The sequence below is a fragment of the Miscanthus floridulus genome, chromosome 5 (genome assembly GCF_019320115.1).
Source record: "Miscanthus floridulus cultivar M001 chromosome 5, ASM1932011v1, whole genome shotgun sequence".
NCBI lineage: Eukaryota > Viridiplantae > Streptophyta > Magnoliopsida > Poales > Poaceae > Miscanthus > Miscanthus floridulus.
This window is the reverse complement of record NC_089584.1, coordinates 90,414,423-90,435,164: the sequence shown is the minus strand read 5'-3', so window position 1 is coordinate 90,435,164 and position 20,742 is coordinate 90,414,423. Positions and strand designations below refer to the sequence as shown.

General features: G+C 50.4%; 1 protein-coding gene and 1 pseudogene across 1 annotated transcript; one reads left to right on the top strand and one right to left on the bottom strand.

Moving 5' to 3' along the window:
- Window positions 1–2,324: 2,324 nt before the first annotated feature.
- On the top strand, window positions 2,325–8,939 carry LOC136450220 (protein INCREASED PETAL GROWTH ANISOTROPY 1-like). The gene is made up of 6 exons (XM_066450587.1): window positions 2,325–3,749; window positions 5,201–5,332; window positions 5,427–5,608; window positions 5,707–5,821; window positions 8,300–8,434; window positions 8,564–8,939. Exons 1-6 carry the CDS (start codon window positions 2,526–2,528, stop codon window positions 8,693–8,695), a joined length of 1,920 nt encoding a protein of 639 aa, XP_066306684.1. The 5' UTR covers window positions 2,325–2,525; the 3' UTR covers window positions 8,696–8,939.
- A 3,008-nt stretch (window positions 8,940–11,947) lies between these two features.
- LOC136452581 (protein trichome birefringence-like 38) lies at window positions 11,948–16,055 on the bottom strand (annotated as a pseudogene).
- Window positions 16,056–20,742: the final 4,687 nt, after the last annotated feature.

Below are 20,742 nucleotides of genomic sequence, written 5' to 3'. Positions count from 1 at the left end.
CGACAACCACCAAGAGTAACAAGCGAATCCCGCAGTGAAACACGAATACCAAGTGCCTCTAGATGCAATCACTCAAGCAATGCACTTGGATTCACTCCCAATCTCACAAAGATGATCAATCAATGATGGAGAAGAGTGGAAGAACTTTGGCTAAGCTCGCAAGGTTGCTATGTCGATGCAAATGGCTAAGAGAGTGAACTTGAGCTGGCCAATGGGCTTAAATAGGACCCCCACAAAATAGAGCCGTTGCCCCCCTGCAACTCACTATTTTCTGGATGACCGGACGCGCCGATCAGCTGTGATCGGACGCACGCCTCAGCATCCGGTCATCCGATGCCGTCCACGTGTCACTCCCGTTTAACCTCGCGCGTACGATTCCAACGATAAAAAACTCTCGCGCGGTTACTTAATTCGCGATCGGACGCACCAACAAGCGACCTGACGCTCCCGCGCTGCGTTAGGTCAACGAAACACCGCGCGCCTCCAACATTGATCGGACGCGCCGATCACCTCGGCAGCCCACGCATCATGTCAGTTTCAGTAAGGTTCCAGAGCCGCTTTTACGCGATCGGACACGCCAGGTCGACCACGACTGGATGCGCCACCGCGTCAGGTCCTAGCAGCGGTCGCTCAGTCGCCTACGTCACCTCGCGTCACCACTGACCGGACGCATGACCATTGCGTCAGGTCACAAGTTGACCAGCGTTCGGTCACTGCCTCGATCAGAGCCCGAGCGCGCCACCTTGCTCTATAAAATGATCGGACGCTGGAACACTGAGTCCGGTCACACCGAACCCAGCGTTCGGTCACTGTTTTTTAGTGAAAATCATCTCCTTCACTTCACCAACTTCTCCACCCTTGCTCAAATGTGCCAACCACTAAGTGTTTCACATTGCATGTGTGTTAGCATATTTTTATAAATATTTTGAAAGGTGTTAGCTCTCCACTAGATCTAAATGCATATGCATGAGTTAAAACATCTAGTGGCACTTTGAAAACCACATTTCGATATGAGTTTCACCCCTCTTAATAGTACGGCTATCAATCTTAAATGTGATAAGACTTGCTAAGTGTCTCGATCACCAAACCAAAAAGCTCCTATCAAATTTCACCTTTACCTTGAGCTTTTTGTTTTTCTCTTTCTTCTTTTCCAAGTCTAAGCACTTGATCATCATGTCCACACCATCATCATGATCTTCACCATTTTGCTTCACCGCTTGGAATGTGCTACCTATCTCATGATCACTTTGACAAACTAGATTAGCACTTAGGGTTTCATTAATTCACCAAAACCAAACTAGAATTTTCACACGATGATTGTGGCTACGGAAAATTTTGCTCGGTATTGATCGATGGTCATCGCTTAAGAGGCTTAAAGCATTTCCATCATATCTCTTATATTGTGTTTCATAAAATTATTTTAGAAGAGTAGCTTAAAACCAATTTACGATATAAAAGAGCGTTGCTATAGCAGCAATCTCTCAGAGCAAAATTTGAAGGGTGACAAGAAGAGTTGTTTTTGTAACAACAACGAAACCATCCAACATTTATTTTATTGTCATGTAGCATGTTTTGTTAGGAAGATTATTGTTCACATAATATTTGGCTATCACCTCCAATGACTATGACTAAATATTTTTTTCCACATGTGGTTACAACATATCGAACCAAAATTGCGGTCTCAGATTCGAGTAGGAGTGAGAGTGCAATATTTTGGTCTATATAATTGACAAAAATGATAATACTTTTTGATAGAAAAATGTAACACTCTTATTTACATGTTATTATCAGGTTGACCTTTGGATATGTCCTTGATCCATCCTTTATAGGAAGGCCGACAAATCCAATTTGAAGCTGGTATGTCAGACTGTTGGAGACTACGGCAATGAAGGGTGTCGGGGTTTAAGAAAAACAGGGTATCCACTTTTACAAACGGAATTTTCTCCGTTTCCGGAGCCTTTGAGCGGGTACAGCCGTACAGCACACATGTACGAGTGCGCATGACCCGTAGCAGACCTCGGCTCGCACTCAGGATGAAAACGGTACGGATATTTTCTGATCGTATTTGAAACCGAATCCGTTTAGAGGGGTTGAGATCTGTCCGTATCCGAGTCCGGATATCCAACATCTGATACCGTATCCATATCCGAATACTCAAATCGTATATTTATGATGTCAATATCCAATCGTATCCTATCCGACATAGCTAACACTATCCATATACAAATCTAAATTCGAACAAAAAAAAAATATAAAAACAAATATAATATCAATGCTATCCATGCTTATCGGATCCGTTTTCATCCCTACTCGCACTCGCAACCCCGCGGCTCCCCGCCACCTCCTTTTCAACCCAAAGACCCGTTTCTCGGACGCCGCGCCCCGCGCCTTCCGCTTAAAACCCCGCACCCGCAGCGCCGTGCATCACCGCCGCCGCCGCCGCTCAGCAGTCATGTACGAGTGCGCCGCGGCGCAATCCCAACCGCACCTCTCCACGGTGGTCTAAGTGAAGTTAGTACGCCGCCATGGTGGCAGGCCGCGTCAAGGCGGCCATGGGCTTCCAGCGCAGCACCAAGTCGCCGGCCCCGGAAGCGGCGCCGTCTCCTTCTCGGACGCCTAACCGAGCGCCGCCCTCGTCGGGCTCCGCGTCCAAGGCGTCGGCGCTCGCGCGGTCCTTCGGCGCCTACTTCCCGCGGTCTTCGGCGCAGGTGCGCCCCGCGGTCCGCGCGCCGCCGCAGGTCGCGGAGCTGCTGCGCGCCATCGAGCAGCTCCAGGAGCGGGAGTCGCGCCTCCGCGTGGAGCTGCTGGAGCAGAAGATACTCAAGGAGACCGTCGCCATCGTCCCGTTCCTGGAGGCCGAGCTCGCGGCCAAGAGGACCGAGCTGCAGCGGTGCAGGGACACCGCGGACCGCCTCGAGGCCGAGAACGCGCGGCTGTGTGCCGAGCTCGACGCCGCCGCGCTCGAGGTCACGAGCAGGAAGCGGAGGATCGTCGAGCTGGAGAAGGAAATGGCGGAGCTGCTGAGGAAGCAGCAGGAGGCGGCGGCGGCGGACGCCGACGACTGCTCCTCGTCCGCCTCGGCGCCGAACGAGCACCTCGAGAGCTCCAGCGCGGCGCCAAATCGTGCGAGTTTAGCTCAGCTCGGTGGTGAGCGGCCGTACATTCCGGCGCCACCAGCGCCTTTCAAGTCCAACAAGTCCTACGTCTCCGCCTCGTCGCACCCTTCGCCCGCAAGCTCGTCGCCACCCTCGCCGTCTTCCTCCACGTCCACCTCGTCGTCTTCGCCAGCGCACTCCCGCTCGTCGTCGGATACGGCAGCCGCTCCGAGACCCCGTGTGGTAGTAGAGCTCTCAAAGCTGCCGCCCATACCTCCGCCGCCGCCGCCTTGCCCTCCTCCTCCACCGCCACCGCCACCTCCCAGCAGGAGCAAGAGATTCTCTCCCTCGAGCTCAGCCAGAGCCGACGGAAGCGCAGCCGCCGCCGCCGCCGCTCCACCTCCCCCGCCGCCTCCCCCTCCGGCAAGGAGGCCGCCGTTCGGCGCCGCGCCACCACCAGGCGGGGCATCATCGTCGGGGCAATGCGACGTCAGGCGCGTGCCCGAGGTGGTGGAGTTCTACCACTCGTTAATGCGGCGGGAATCCAAGAGGGACGGCAGCGCCGCCGCAGGCGAGCCCGCGAACGGCGGCGGCGTGGCGACGACGCGCGACATGATCGGCGAGATCGAGAACCGGTCGGCTCACCTCCTCGCGGTGCGTACAACTGAAGCATCCATCCGTCACCTCGTTTTCGTTCTCGTTCTCGAATTCTGAACTGTGACCGCCACCGGTACGCAGCTACGGTGTACAGTACTACGCATTAGGTTAGGTTGGGTAGTCGTCCTCTTCAGCGGCCAACCACTATGGGAACGAACGACCCGAAGAATGCTTCTTGTAGGAAATTAAGTTTGGTAACGCACAATCATAGTCATAGAACAGTGGAGGCGTCGTTCTCCGTCGTTATTGCAAAGATTACAAGCGGTCTCCGTCGTTATTGCAAGATTACAAGCGGTTTGGTTGGGTAGATACTGTTAGTCATTGCTGCGACGGTGAATGCATCTGCATCCATGCAGCGCAGTACAGTGCAGCAAGTAAGCCCCGTGTTTAGTGGGTTGAAAAGTTGGAATTTGGCTACGGTAGCACTTTCGTTTTTATTTAGCAATTAGTATTTAATCGTGGACTAATTAAGCTTAAAACGTTCGTCTCGCTATTTTCAATCAAACTGTGCAATTAGTTTTTTTCGTCTACATTTAATACTCCATGCACGTATCGTAAGATTCGATGTGATGGATACTGTAGCACTTTTTTGAAACTTTTTTGAATTAAACACGGGCTAAAACGGAGACCACCCGTTTGCTTTGGCGGTGATCGGATCCGACTAAAATTTAGGAGGCGTGTCGCGAGGATGTTGTATGGGGTGTTTGGATACTAATAAAAAAATAAATTATATACTCCACATTGTCAAATCATGACGAAGAACGATGCGAGACTCCACATCCGTCAGTACTCCACGAGACGAGTTTTCTAAATCTAATTAATCCATCATTAGAACATGTACTGTAGCACCACATTGTCAAATCATGAACTAATTAGGTTTAAAAGATTCATCTCGCAAATTAGTCGTAAACTATGCAATTAGTTTCGTAATTAGTCTATATTTAATACTCTATGCATGTGTTCAAATATTCGATGGGACAACGACTAAAATTTAGAAGAGGCAACCAAACACCACCTTATCCTCCTGGATGTCCATGTCAGAATTCCAAAGGCGAGGAGCGAGCGAGGGCCCAAGATTTTGTTCTGATGGCTACGCTCTTCATTGGCGTAGCCTGCTGAATGCTGATAAGAGGCAGCGACGGCGAGCTCACCTCGGTGAATGGATGTGGTAATGAAGATACAGTGTGCTAATAGTACTGGCAGTTAAGCTGAAACGTACGTAATCTGAGGTGGACGTGTCATACTGCTAGGTGGGGCCGACGGAAGTGCGGGGAAGGGTTGGTCTGGTGGTTCGGTAGATGCGTGAGTTACGGTCTCAAATTTAATCCGAGCATTGGTGTCGTGTCTCGCTCTGGTCCTCTGGTTGACTTGGATCTCAAGGAAGATGTACCACACGTCACTTGTGATTCGACGCCCTAAACTGATTTGTGGTTGATCTTGGTTGGCAGATCAAGTCGGACGTGGAGAGGCAGGGCGACTTCATCCGGTTCCTGATCAAGGAGGTGGAGGGCGCGGCGTTCGTCGACATCGAGGACGTCGTCAGCTTCGTCAAGTGGCTGGACGACGAGCTCTCGCGCCTGGTACTGCGTTTAAGTTCTAGGCACAGCTAAACCCCATCCATCGATCGACCGGTCAGCTGCTAATCCGCTCGCGTGGTCCGTGCCGTGCGTGCAGGTGGACGAGCGCGCGGTGCTGAAGCACTTCGAGTGGCCGGAGCACAAGGCGGACGCGCTCCGCGAGGCGGCGTTCGGCTACTGCGACCTCAGGAAGCTGGAGGCGGAGGCGGCCTCCTTCCGCGACGACGCGCGCCAGCCCTGCGCCGCCGCGCTCAAGAAGATGCAGGCGCTCTTCGAGAAGTAAGCCATCTCTCTCGCGGCACGCACTGCGATCGTGAAGGGTCACGACGTCGCTTCTGTTCTAAACGTGTACGTGTGCTGCCGAATCGAAATTTCAGGTTGGAGCACGGCGTGTACAACCTCGCCCGCGTCCGGGACGCCGCCACCAGCCGGTACACCCGGTTCCAGATCCCGTGGGAGTGGATGAAGCAGGACACCGGCATCGTCAGCCAGGTAAAACTTGCATTCACTCGCCGTGGGTCCGTTCCGTCCGTCCGTGGCATTCACGCATATACTGTAGTAGACTGTACTTTCCGTACAGTGAGTGAATTCTACGCTTGGATGGAGAGGAGGACAAACAACCTTTTTCGATGCCGTCCGCACATGTATGTCGGGTGTCTACAAGTTGGAGGACGTACCGCCCGCCCGCGCGTGATCCGGCCGGCACGGCTCTGCTAGTTCACGTGCAGATCGAGCCCGTAGAACGGTGGTGCCGTGCGTACCCCCCCCTGCCGGGCTGCCGGTCTCGGTACACAACAAAAAGGGAATTCGAGGTGGAAATTCGGAACGCTACGGGCCGGGCGGCAGAAGCAGCAGGCGTGGTGGCCTCTCGTCTGTTTCGGCGTGGGCATCTGTTAGGATGTGGCGTGGGCGTGCACCGGTGCGCGTGAGCCGTCCCGCGGCGCATCTCGTGAGCGTGCCGCCGTGCGCCCGTGCTTGCTTTGCTTGCTCCGTTCCCCTTGCCACCGCTGCAGCAGCTAGAGAAATCCCGCGACACCTCGGGAGCCGCGTCCGTTCTGCGCCGCATCGGTTGGTCGAGCTGGGCTCGGGGCACGGGTTGCGGGATCGAATCGGTCGGTCCTCGTCAACGTGGCCCCGCCCGGTCACCATCGCTTGAGGGTGGTGTGTTTAGTTGGGGGCGAAAATTTTCAGGTGTCACATCGAATACGTCAGAAGGATGTTGAGAGGAGTTTTTGATACTAATAAAAAAACAAATTACAGAACCCATCAGAAAACTGCGAGACAAATCTAATGATACTAATTAATCGGTCATTAGCACATGCGGGTTACTGTAGCACTTAGGCTTTTCATGGACTACCATTCATCTCGCGATTTTGCCGAGAACTGTGTAATTATTTTTTTTTTCGTCTCTATTTAGTACTCCATGCATGTATCCAAACATGCTATTTTATTGTAGGAGGCAAAAAAAAAAAAAATTTGTAAACTAAACACGCCCGGGTGTCCTGCCCTGCTCCGTAGAACCGGTAGACTCAGAAAATCATTCTTCACTTCATCAACGAAGGCCATGTTTAGATGCTCCAAATTCTAGAATTTGGCACTATAAAAAAGAAGATTCTCTGTCACATTAAATTTACGGTACATGCATGGAGTACTAAATGTTGATGAAATCAAAAACTAATTGCACAGTTTGGTTATACTTTGCGAGACAAACGTTTTAAGCCTAATTAGTCAACGATTGGACAATTATTACCAAATAAAAACAAAACGCTACAGTGCACACTACCGTGTCCAGAAATCTATCGCGCCAAATCGGTGCCCAACTAAACATGGCCGAAAATATAAGAAACAAACCCATGGATATCAGGAGTGATGTAGCCGTACTGCCGTGGGTCCACTGTATTGATTGCTTGTGCCGTACTTACACCGGGTGGTTTGTGTTCTTGACCTGTTCGCTCGTTGGTTTCAGTCAGGCTTATTCAACCAGCTAACAGTATTTTTCTCTTAAAAAATCAGCACCAGTCAATCCAAACCAGCACCAGCACCAACCAGCGAACAGGATGCTTGTTCCCACTCTGGACCATTTTTCCAAACCCAATTGAATTTGTAGATGCACGTACTCTCCTTTCTTGCATCTCACTGCGAGTCCAGTACGCTGTTGTATTTGACTACAAGTTTTGTATGCTGGTAGATTGAAAGTAATATACGTGTTTCTCCGTTGCTGACAGATGATCTATCTTAGGCCCTGTTTGGTTGGGCTTTTGGCTTTGGCTTTTGGCCCTAAAAGCCAAAAGCCCAACCAAAGGGGCTGATTTTGGAGGGTGCTTTTTCAGAAGCAGCTGCTTTTCCGTAGTTCATTTTTGAAAGCTGGGTTGACCCTGCTTTTGGCTTTTGGCTTTCTGCTTTTCGAAATTGGTGGAATAAAAAGCTCTTCCATAGTTGTTTCAAGAGAGATAAAGATAAAAGGTATATTTTATACTTGTTTAACCAAACAGCTTTCAGCTTTTCTACAGCTCACAGCCCACAGCAGCTTTTCCACAGCTCACAGCCCACAGCAGCTTTTTCCCACAGCCACAGCTCAACCAAACAGGGCCTGTCTTAGGTCCTTTTGGAAGGGCTTCTTCATCGGTTTAATTAAAAGCACTACCAAACGAGTACATAAGAGAACGGCTTCTGAAGCCAAAAACAATGAAGCCGAAGCTATTTAGAGGCAAGAAGCCGAGGCCACCAAAACATGGCTTTATTATGGCTTCTCTGTTTTTTTAGAAGTCTAATCCCTACCAAAAGCGGTCTCAAAATAACTTGATTGCACTGAACAGAGGCTCGTGATGGGCAATAAAATGTCGAGGAGTAGTGTACCCCTTACGTTAACTACCTGTTATGAATGGTTTTTGCACCTCATGGACATACACTGGGCTTATTATTTGTAACCATTTGTCTGTATAAAGCACTGATGAGAGCGGTGATGTACAGATCAAACTCCAGTCGGTGAAGTTGGCAATGAAGTACCTGAAACGGGTTTCCTGTGAGCTTGAGGTAATCAAGGGAGGCCCTGAAGAGGAGGAACTGATGCTTCAAGGAGTACGGTTCGCCTTCAGAGTACACCAGGTACGTGCTTGGTTGTTACTCGTTCAACTATGAAAAACATCAGCGTGTACTATCAGAGAACAATTCATGCCCCATTTCATGTTGTCGTTAGGCCATGCCAAGGCACTTGACACTCCTCGCTTCACGCAGTTTGCAGGTGGGTTCGACGTGGACACCATGCGAGCCTTCCAGGAGCTCAAGGAGAAGGCGTCCATGTGCCGGATACAACGGCAGAAGCAGCACCGTCATCTGCGGCAGCACAGACTCGTTGCCAGGGCCTGAGGAGTGAGGACGAGAGCATGCAGTTCTTATATCGTCGATTTATCTATACGCCATCGTATCGTCGTCGGCTCGTCGCCACAGCGGCATAGTATGATTTGTTGATTGTTTTTTTTTTCTTTTGTTGCGAGAAATAGTTGAGTGTCCATTCTGCTGTAAACGCTCCAGTACTGTAACTAATGAACAACCTTTGTACCCTTTTAGGAGACATATGTGTTTATTACAGGCTCTTCATTTCGTTCTTCCACGCCCTGTTCGCTGGTTGGTTTCTGGCCTGGTTTGGGCTGGCTGGTGCTGGTTTATTGTGAGAGAAAAACACTATTGGCTGGCTGGTTTGGGCTGGCTGGAAACAACACTCGCCAATGCTGTCAAAAGTCTTGTCTTACTGATTAGTATATAAATCTACGGCTATTTGTGTGCCATGTAGCAAAATGTTACTACCTACTCCATACATCGTAGTCTCGTAGACTCCCCTCAAGAAAGGTAAGTGTCGGTGCTTTTTTTTTTCAACATCGCCTTCGGATTGCATCGAGCTTCGTACATAAACGAAGTTCAAAATAACGCATCACAGACGACGTATTGTCTGTATTCGGTATAGACAACGTTATATTCTTCGAATTTTTAATTTAATGTACTTTTAGCAAAACGTGGGATGACTAAATGGAGATGTGATTGTTGGTCATTTATTTTCAATGGCATTATTCTTTGCAGTCTCTCTACAAATTATCAACTTCAAAGATGTAACAACCTGTGCTTGTGTTTGCTGTTTGGGTGCTTAAAATTCCTCCGAGAGTTTGTTACTTTCTTTGGCTATTGACTAAAAACAAGATCCTTCATTACTAGAGATAACCTTAGCAAAGGAAGTACCTTCAGTATGTTCCTAGCACTTTCCTGCTGGCAATTGTGGAAACGCGGAATGGCGTCGTCTTCCGACATGAAGCTCTCCCTTTGCAGCAGCTCCCTAAATGAGTGCAAGAAAGATGCTAATCTTTGGTGCAAACCGACTGAAAACTGCGAGCAGGACAATAGCTGACAAATGGTGTGCTGTTTTTGAATCAGCAATGCAAACCCCATTTTAATCTGGACGATGACTCCGTCTTTTTTGCTATGAAAAAGAGTCAGTTACTAACCTTTTCTTTGAATGTGAAGTTGCTTCTCAACTCTGGTTTGTCATCTCTAAGGTAGTTGATTTGCGGTTAGGAGTTTCTCTAGACTCTATAGGAAAGTTCTGGCTAAGCAATAAAGAAATGGAGAGTTTCTTTAGACTCTATAGGAAAGTTTTGGCTAAGCAATAAAGATATTGGATGCTAAATAAGTAAATATGATCACTTTAGCTGCTTTTATGAACCTGTGCAAACTTATAAATGATCTATGTTTTTTATTTAGAGAATCAGGTGGAGTATGGATATACTCTTGCACATATTGCTGCTACGGCACATAATTGGTAATTCTGTGCCAGGAAGACAAACAAGCATCGTAAAAAAAAAACTCGACCGTGGGGTAAGACAGCCCCGGGCATTATGCTTACACAGCGGCACCGTAGCTCCTGTGAGATTGGGCTGGCCTTAGACCTGTGCTTTGGCGTGGGGCAGATGAGGAGATTTTTTTCAACGCGTAGATAAACTGCGCCTCATCCGATCATCAAATCCGCCCCTAAAAGGGTTTCGAACTCTGATCGGCAGAATGCAAACCGTACAGCTAGACCAAACTAGACAAGCATCGTTGAAAGAAAAATAGTAGAGATCGAGAAAATGGCTGTGAGGGTTCTCTGGCTACCAAATCGACGACCAAAGTGCATCAACCTTGGAGTCAAGTGGTGGAACAGATGATCGACACATACAAGTTGGGGATGAACTTCAATTTGGAGGCCCTGGAACATGCGAGCTGGACTGCTCGAGCGATACTCCTTTTGGTCTGGTGTGATCTTTTTCAGTGGTTTCTAATTTTGTTGAGAGTTATTTTTGGTGAGGTTAAGTCTTCTGTTTCGGTTGGTAGCTGCTCGTAGGTTGGCTTGAAAGCTTTTTGAGAAGGTTGGTCTAAACTTTTTTGGATGGTATGCCACTCGCTACGCCTTAAACTGTCATTTGCCAGTAGTTAAAAGAAGGCTTTGCCCTAAAACTCTAAAAAAACGGTAAAGGCTAGAGCCCGAACGTCTGGCCCCAGACCCGTGTTGGACGTAGACTCCCGCGCCGCTGTGCCGCAATCGCATCCCACACGCTCCGTCCCGTTCCCAACTAGCACTAGCGTTCGGAACTGCGACCGCCGCCCATCCCGCGCCCCGCACGGCACAAACCGCGCCCCTGCGCCATATCCCGTGTTCGCCCGCAGGACCGCGCTCTGTGCCTGCACACGGCGAAACCCGCAACCCGCGCCTACCTGCCCCGCTTGCGGATGCGCACCGTGGAGGCGTCTGCAGGCCTCAGGCGCCGGCAAGTGACCCACGACGGCGCACCAGTAGCAGCAGGCGGATAGCGGCCTACAACACAAGTTCTACTTTTTAAACATACAGATGAAACATTTGCAACATACGTCTGAACACAGATGAAACATGCGTGTATAGCCATTGCAACATGTACAACACTAGATCAACTTTTGAAATACCAGATAAAACATTTAAAACAAATGCCTGAAACCACATGAAACACTTGACACCATAGGCTTGCAACAGAGCGTATATTGCCGTATTACAACATAGTGCAACATACCATAATGCGACTTTTGCAAACATTCAGATGAAACACTTCAAATATAAGTTGGAAAACGGCCTTAAAACACTTCCAAACACTGGTGTCGCCGGCAAGCTATGGCCACCTGGTGGGGGGATTGCGGTAACCAACCAAGCCCAGGTTCAGAGGGAAACGTGAGCAAACGTCACTCAGCGTGCGCATGTCCATCCTTCCTGTAGTGGGAGACGAAGTTCAGACCGTCGGCGACCTCCTCTTGGTGGGCGCCGGTGGTGGTGGTGGCGTAGTGCCCACCATGGGCTGCGACGGGCAAGGTGGACGGGGGCGCGCCGAGGATAGGGGTGAGTCGTGGGACGGTTGGGAGCGGGAAAGGCAGGGGGGGGGGGAGGGGGGCGGGGGGGGGGGGGGGGGGGGGAGGCGCAGGCGTCGTGGGGGAAGGGCTAGTGGTGGGGAAGGGGGGGTTATAGGGGCAGAGTGCGGCGGTGGATGCGCGGTGATGTCCCAACAGCCATATGCGAGTGTGATAAGGAAAAGCACGCCTGTTGAGCTGTCCGCTGCCAAGGCCCAGAAGATACGTGGCCAAATATTAGCCAAAAAATAATATTCTTGAAGAGCAAAGAAAATACATCCCCTATAGTACACTACTTTGATATTGAACAATAACTGAATCACCCCCATGTAATACAACATTGTAAACTCGCTTGCTGCTGCTGCTGCTTCTTATACGATGATATGACATAACAGTGATCCTGCTGATTTTTTTTTAAAAAAAATAATCACCAATTTAAATACGAAATACATATAGCTTGCGCCAATTGGCATATATATGTGTTTCTTTCTTTTCCCCCGGTCCTATGCCAGAAGCGACGCGTAGAGGATCTGGTTCCATGTGTCGGGCACGCCGGCGAGGCACCAGTGGCTGCAGTCGTTGCCCGGGTGTCCGCCGCTGTATGCCGAGGGGTGGCCGTCCCGCCTGAGCTGCGACAGCAGCGTGACGTCGAGCAGGTACACCGGCTTGGACATGTCGCCCAGCGCGGCCCGCACCGCGCCCTGCGCCGGGACGGGGCCGGCGGGGTACGCCGACCCGGCCACCGGCTGCGTCTGCTGCGCGCAGCTCCGTGAGCCCTCGCCCCAGTCGGCTCCGCTGCAATGCAAACGAAACAAACGGGCTTTTTAGTTGTTGGGCCTTTTGAATCTTGTGGTTTTGGTGGGTGGGTTGCTTACTTGTAGTGGGTCGGCGAGATGCCCTGGAAGTAGACCTTGGTCCTGGAGGTGTCGACGTTGGAGTCGACCCACCTGGCCCATGTGGACATCCCCTTGGAGAAGGCCGTGAGCCGGTCCATGTCCTTCATCACCTGCTCTCCGTCTTGGACGTAGTCCCACCTGCATCACCACCACGATGCATGATGATTTGCAAATGGAAAGAAGAAGAAGAAGTGGGTGTTGTGGACGTACGGTTGGTCCCTGCCGGTGTGCGTCCACCAGTGCCACGTGTTGAAGACGAGGACGTCGGCGCCGAGCCAGGCGTCGCCGGTGATGGAGTCGAGCTTGAGCACCCGGCCGACGGACTCCTCGACGATGTCCACGAGGTAGGTGCTCCGGTAGTAGGCCACCGACACCCGTAGTCCTGCGCACCGCCAGATTGACAGGCGCACGTTAGTTGGCAACAAACTTTAGGCGCCGTGCCCGTGCGCGCCTCTCATCCGTATCCGTGTCCGCGTACCACCAAAACAGAGCAACGCCAACGCGATTAAATGTTACGCCTACTATGCACGTACTGTACATGGCCGCACCGTATCAATCAGCACAGCACGCACAAAGGTCCAAAGGTGTCGGCACCTCTCTCTGTGTGTATATATATATATATATATATATATATATATATATATATATATATATATATATATATATATATATATGGACGCGGCCACAAACTGGCAGATAGTATAGTGGCAAGTCTATTCAGTGTAGTACTCTATTCGTCGGCGACAAACATCTCTGCTTGTCTGCGTCTGCGGCTATAGTGTTTTCTTTTCTTCGTTGTAGGCTCGTCCGTGGCATTGCATACCTGCATTCTGCAAAGCAGTAGTAGCAGAGTAGAGCGGGCAGCAAGATGGCCCCGTGAAACGGCAAGCATCCTAGTAGAATTCACGGCAGGGATAATTGGACTCGTGGAATTCATGGCGATGATCATTGGTTACCAATAGGCAATAGGCACCCGCGAAGTGGAGTGGACTCATCCTGTTGCACTGCATGTGAGTGGTCGTTGCCAACAGCCATGCATGATAGGGATCTGCATTTGAGGCGAGATTATTGCTGGGACGACGACTGCATCCTACTCGACAGCAAAGTAGTGGTTCAGCTGTCCGGATCATCTGAAATGCTAAATTGACGTCTGATCAAGGACAGGGCTCCACACGAATGCCGCCGTCCAGGCTATCTTCATATCTTGCATGGCATTTTTTTTTATTTCAGTGCAACACCCGCTAGATCTGGTGCTTCATACCAACGTAAGCACTCAATATGGGAAGGAATTATATAACCTATTATCGTCTAGTTTCACTTGAATTCGTTTCGACTCTAGTTCCCCCCACCCCCCCCACCCCCCACCCCCCCCCCCCCCCAGCCCCCCCAGTTCACTTCTGCTCTGTTTTGTAACGTCGCATTAATAATAGCCGGTACCACGTCCTATAATGGTTGGCTGCCTGCTTCTGTACAGAAGCTATAATAAAACTGCAGACTCCCCCCGAAAGTCTCCGTTGCACATGCCATCTTTATACGTACGTCCATCCATAAAATCCCGCACCGTCCGTATTTCACTTCGCAACAGTGCCAGTGCGTCCGATTTGGAGGACCAGCAGACTTCTCAGACCTCACGCAACCTACCAGAGGACTCGGACCCCCTTACCATGAGCTGCCTATGCCCTGCTTTGATAGACGGCTAGACGCAGGCAGTCTTGATTATAACAGGGGAGATTATAGCATACAAAGTACCAATCTTGTCGGCACAAGAAGTAAGAAACTCCCTTTTGCTGATTCTCTGCAGCTAGTCTACTCGATCGACCAAAGTTTGACCCTGGACAGAGGATGAGAGGATCCAAATCCAACAGTTTGACCCTTGTCAGCGTATCACGGGTAAGACCGATTAGCAACGACAAGGGTGAAGGGACCCCGTACCCGTAGCAAAACGCCAAAAGCGAACACACGATGCTTTGTGCTGTCGCGCGGCCCATCCATGTCGACGACGACCCCTTCACCCCGTCACGGACCACCCACGAGCGCCCAGTGCAGTTCCTCTGCTACTGCCGCCACCACATGAGCAAAGCAAATTGGCGCGCGCGTCCAGGTCCAGTTTCCTGCTGGTGGCGGTGCAATTTGGCGCTGGTGCGCTACACACTGCCCGCCTCCATCCGCACCAGACAAACGCGCCGTTCCACCTGTAGTGCCCGAAAGCCTGCGGCCGGAACTCCCAAAAGGCCAGCACGGGGAACAGGCACAAGCCTTTTCGAAAGCTTGTAGACTGTCTATTTCCAATCTCGCTTCTAGTTGCTTAAATAAATAATTTGAACATCCCATGACGTGAATCCCTTTCGCTACAACGTTGAGCTACCCCATCCAGCCCAGCCGTGCTACTTCTCACTAAAACCGAGAGGAATCGTACTAAAAATATGTACCTAGGGCACGGGACGGGACATATGGCAGGGGAGCGAGAGGTCTGGTATGGTACTAGGCGTACGCACCTGGAACGTGACGCTGGAGACGGGGTTGCCCCTGGCGTAGGCGACCTTGGACGCCGGCGCGGCGGCGTACAGCATGCACGCAAGCGACTCCCACTGGTTCAGGCTGATGGAGTCCCCCACGAACAGTATCTTCTTCCCCTTCCATTGCCTCAGAAACTCCTGCCCGTTGAACCTGGCATTGGCAATGGCAAGGCCGGGCGCGCCATTAAACTCCAGCACGCAGCACGCAGCTTGGCCTTGGGCCTTGGCGCACCAAGATTTGATCGATCGAGGCATTGCTTGATGAGTGATTACAGACAGACCGACGCGTAGTCGCGTACCTCGGGAGCTCGCAGGAGGTCGGGCGCCACCGGTACTTGAGGTACAGCTTGTCGGGGCGGCCGTACTTCTGGCAGTCGAACTCCGGCTCCACGAAGGGGCACCCCGCCGTGTCGTACATCGGCAGCGTGTCGTCGTACACCCAGCTGCCCTGGAACAGGTTGCACGACGCCATGCCGGTGCCGGGGGCGCCTGCTCCGCCGCCGCCGCCGCCGCCGCGCTGGCGCCCGCCTCCCCCGTGCCGCGTGCCGTTGTGCTGCCTCGCGGGCCTGTGCTGCCGGAGGCCGAGCGTGCCCGTGCCCGCGGCGGCGGCGCCGCACGCGCGCAGCAGCGAGCACGCGACGGCCGCGGCGAGGAGGGGCAGGAGGCGCAGCTGCCGCTGCCGCTGCTTGGGCGCCATTGCGCGGCCCTGTGGAGTGAGGAGTGAGGAGCGAGGAGCTGGGCCTTGCGGGGACGGACACGGACGGATCAGATGAGGCCGGCGCGCCGAGCTTTTTATATTGGTAGGGAGAGCGACGGGTTTTTACGCCTTTTTATCCTGACCTATCTCAGCTTTTTCTGTGGGCTGGCCGGCCGGACTATCTCCGGTTAGATTCTCGGCCGGTCGCTGGCCGCTGGCCGCTGGGGTCTGCGCGGCTGCGCCATGGAGGTCTGTCAGATAGGCGATGATGCGATGGTGACTCTGTTTCGGCAGCGGCAGAGTCAGAGACAGCGGTCGCCGGATGAGAGAGTCCACGCCACGGCCCACGGTGTGTCACCGCCAGGCGCGTACATCGGCACGGTCCGTGAAAGAACTCCCACGGGCCACGACACGCGTAATGCGGTCTTTTTTTTTGGTATCCGCCTGCATGAGATATCTTGCATACGAGCATACGGCATATCTCTGGACTCCGGGTGATCAATGTTGTAGATGTGTTTTGAGCCTCCCCTCAAAAAAAAAAAGATGTGTTCTGAGCCAGTGCGTCAGGTCAGCTACATGCATTTGCATTTGCATATCTCCTCTCAGTCCTCGCTCCGTGATGGCGAATGCATATTTGGTTTCCAACTTTCCATGCACTACTCGTTAGTAGTACATCGGAAGAAAAGCGTGCATGCATTGAGGATGTGATTGGTCAGCTGTATACGCTTGGAAGACGACCATGGGGAGAGAAAAACATGAGCATAGCTTCCCACGAAACGATGACTCCCATGCATACTGGAAGCCCGAATTTATGACATCGACATAGATTCTTGAACAGCGTCACCACGTTTACCATTTGTGTACAAGAATGCAGAGGAGCAGGATCCTAGTAATTTAGGTCATGTTTGGTGTAGACTTCCACACTAGCTTATGTTAGTTCGATCTCCACCAATTGGCCCAAAGACTAATTGGGCCCTTGGATCAACGCCCTGATCGGGGGCGTCCAACCATGGAAATTGGGCCCTTGGATCAACGCCCTGATCGGGAGCGTCCAACCATTCCATGGTTGGTGGACCCCCATCGCACAGCATTGTAAAGAGAGGTGGGGACCAGGGCTCTAACTACGAGGTTGACCTGAGCCGTCGTAACCCACCAAGAGCTAAACATAAACCGATCTAAAGAGGGTGCTGTCAGCGACGGGAAGACCCACTGACTTCGCCGTCACCACCGGACCACGGCACCTCGCGTCACCGTCGTCTCTGCATCGCCACCACTACGCTGGACTCCATCGCGTCGAGCTCCCACAACACCGGCGTCCATGCGGCTACGGCGCAACTGCGCCAGGGTGAAATAGAGGAATCAGTTTCTCCATCTAAGTAAGATGTTTATCCCCTGATCTACGTTTCAGAGGTACTGTGTTCCTAACATTGGTATCAGAGCTAGGTTAACAGTGTGTAAATCTAGTATGGGGTAGAGAATTGAAAAAAAATCGAAGAGTAACAGAGGGTTCGATCCGGTTCGGATTGAAACCCTAACCCTAATCAGGGGGAAGAAACAAAAATGTAGAGGGTTCAACCGAACCCAAACCCGTCGGGGAAGATGAACCCTAACCCTAACGCCAAATCGGTTCCACTCTGAGAAGAAAAGAAAGGAGATCCAAAAAAAAGAAGGGGAAAGGGGAAGAGCTAGCAACGCGGCTTACCTAACGAAACCCTAACTCGCGATGAGAAAGGGGAAAAGAGTGAACGGACAAGGGGAAGGAGCTCCTACGTGGGGTCCGCCCGCTCCGTCTCCACCGCTGGCTGTCACGTGGACACCGCGCGGGAAGTCAACCTCAGCCGCCGGGGTAGGAGAAGCGCCATCGCACGATCTCCGCCTCGGGCTTGGGCCAAAGGGCACCACCTGGTGCCGCTCGATGGGTGCCGCGCGTGGCTCCGGCCGCATGCGTGCGTCGGCAAGGGGTGCCACGGCGGAGCCGCCATCCCCTGCGTCGCGTCCGCTTCAAGCTCTCGACTACGCTCTGTCGCTCGCGGGGATGAGAGAGAGAAAGGGAAGATGAAAATGGAATCAGGGTTTCGGGAGCACCGGCCACGGCGCGCTTTTTATCACCAGAGACACGCGGACGACCGTTGATCTCAGATGAACGGCCAGCGTTGATCGGACCGGCGTTTGGCCCAGGCAGGAGCATGCGGGCGGGCAGCTTTGTCGGCCCAGGCCCAGGTTGTGGCCTGGGAGGCACAGCGCGCGCGTCAGCAGAGCAGGCCGGGCCGATTTCGCTGGACTAGGCCATGCGCTGCTGCGCTGTAGAGCTGGGCCGTGTACTGTTTTCCAGAGGCCGGGCCAAATGAATAGTTGCTAATGTTTTAAGCTTTTATTTATTTTTCAGAAGCAGTTTTGACAATTTTAGAAGCAAATTTCGATGAATTTTTATCAAGTTTTGAATCTTTGTTAAAATTTGAACCAACGGGATAATTTTTCAGAGAATAGTTGAGAAAAGTTTAATGCTTCTAAAAAATAGATAATGAATTTTTTCACGTTTCTACTGCTAAAGAAATAGTTTATTCTCCAGTTATTTTGAACCAATGTGATATTTAATTGAAGAAAAAGATATTTTGACATGATTATGATGTTGTTATTTTCTGACCAATGTTGTTAATAACAATATCGTAATTTTAATGATTTTATGCATTATTTCTATTTCTGCCCAACGATAATGTAGATTTATTGTATAAACAGTTGTATGTTTTAATTTTGACCAACGTTGGAATCAAGGCATGCAATTGTTGTTATTATTTATGTTCTCACTCTATATGAATTGTGTTGCTAGGCGGATACAACTTGATGGGTTGTATCAAAGAGATTCCTACTCTCAAAGGTGACAACTACACGGAGTGGAAGAAAAAGATTGACCTGACCTTAATCTTGGCTGAGGTGGACTGGGTAGTCACCTCACCGTGTCCCACTGCGCCTGTGGCACCGATGAAGGAGACAAACGAGGCTCATGCCACTTGGGCAACTAGAGAGAGGGATTTTGAATCCCAAAAGATGTCCTATGATTTTGAGTATAGGAAGTGGGTCACTGCCAACAAGAAATATTTGGCTGTGATAAAGAAAACGATTGAGCCTGTAGGTGTGGGCTCAATCCTAGAGTGTGACACGATCACCGAGTACCTCAATAGAATAAAGAGTCAGTTCACTAGCTCTTCAAAGACATATGCTACCCAGCTGATAAAGCAGCTGGTGACAGAGATGTACTTTGGAAATGACAAATGTAAGATACCATTTAATAATGCATGTGTTGGTCTTGCTATCTTATAAAATGAGCTTTATTTGTTATCACTACGTGATGATGTGAATGTTGTATGCAATGATGGGAACGTTGCATGCGACAGTGAGAATGTACCCTCATCTGCGGATGTAAACAGAAAACGAAAGAGAGCTCGCGATGCGTCGTTGAAATTATGGCACTGTCGTTTAGGCCATATTTCGAGGGGGAGAATAGAAAGACTAGTTAAGAATGATATTCTTCCTTCTTTAGAGTTCTCAGATTTAGAACAATGCAGAGAATGCGTAAAAGGAAAGTATGTAAAGAAAATTAAGAAAGATGCCAAACGAAGCGTAGGAATTTTACAGATTATTCACACAGACATCTATGGTCTGTTTCCTGTAAAGAGTGTGGATGGTTATGATTCGTTCATAACATTCACAGATGATTACTCTCGTTATGGCTACATTTATCCAATCAAAGAAAGAAGAGAAGCATTAGATAAATTTAAGATATTTAAGGCAGAAATTAAAAACCAACACAATTTTAAGAATAAGATAGTCAGGTCTGACCGTGAAGGGAGTACTATGGTCGACATACCCCATATGGCCAAGTTCATGGATCTTTTGCAAGGTTCTTACAGGAGAATGGTATAGTAGCCTAGTATGCTACACCGGGCGAATCTCAGCAGAATGGAGTAGCTGAAAGACGCAATCATACCCTGATGGATATGGTGTGCAGTATGATAAGTTACTCCACCTTACCGTTGAGCTTATGGATAGAGGCGTTAAAACCGCCATTCATATTCTCAATAGAGTACCAAGTAAGTCGGTGTCCAAAACACCGTATAAGTTGTAAACAGGAAGAGTACCCTCACTAAACCACTTACGTGTGGGGGGGAGTCCTGTTGAGGCTAAAGTATTTAACCCAAACATTGGAAAGCTAGATCCCAAAATAGCAAGTTGCCATTTCATTGGCTACCTAGAAAAGTCAAAAGGTTTTCGTTTCTACTGTCAAGACAGACATACAAAGTTTGTGAAAATGAGACATGCTGTCTTCCTAGAGGATGAAATGATGAGGGGGGCATGGTAGCTCGAGAAATTGACCTTGAAGAGAAGCAGGTGTATGCGCCCACTCCGATGATTCATAAGCCATTTTTCTCACTACCTGCTGTCGCTGCACCGATAGTGCAAGATACTATGGTGCCAGCACCTGTTGTTATTCCTCTTGTGGCAACAATGAATGATGATAAGGAACCTGTTCTTTAGGATCCTATAGAACCTATTGCCACACATGAGGGGGAGTAACAACAGCCTCAAATAGAAGGTGCAAAATGTGGAGGCCCCTAGAAGGTCTCAAAGAGTTAGAAAATCAGCTATTCCTGCTGACTATGAAGTATACAACACTGAGGAGTTTCAAATGGAGGATGATCCCACCTCATTTGAAGAAGCCATGAGAAGTGATCATTCATCAAAGTGGCTTGAGGCCATGGAAGATGAAATGAAATCTATAAATGCCAATAAAGTTTGGGACTTGGAAATAATTTCTAAAGGAGCCAAAACAGTAGGTTGTAAATAGGCCTACAAAATAAAACTTGACTCTTAAGGGAATATAGAGAGATATAAAGCGCGACTTGTGGCAAA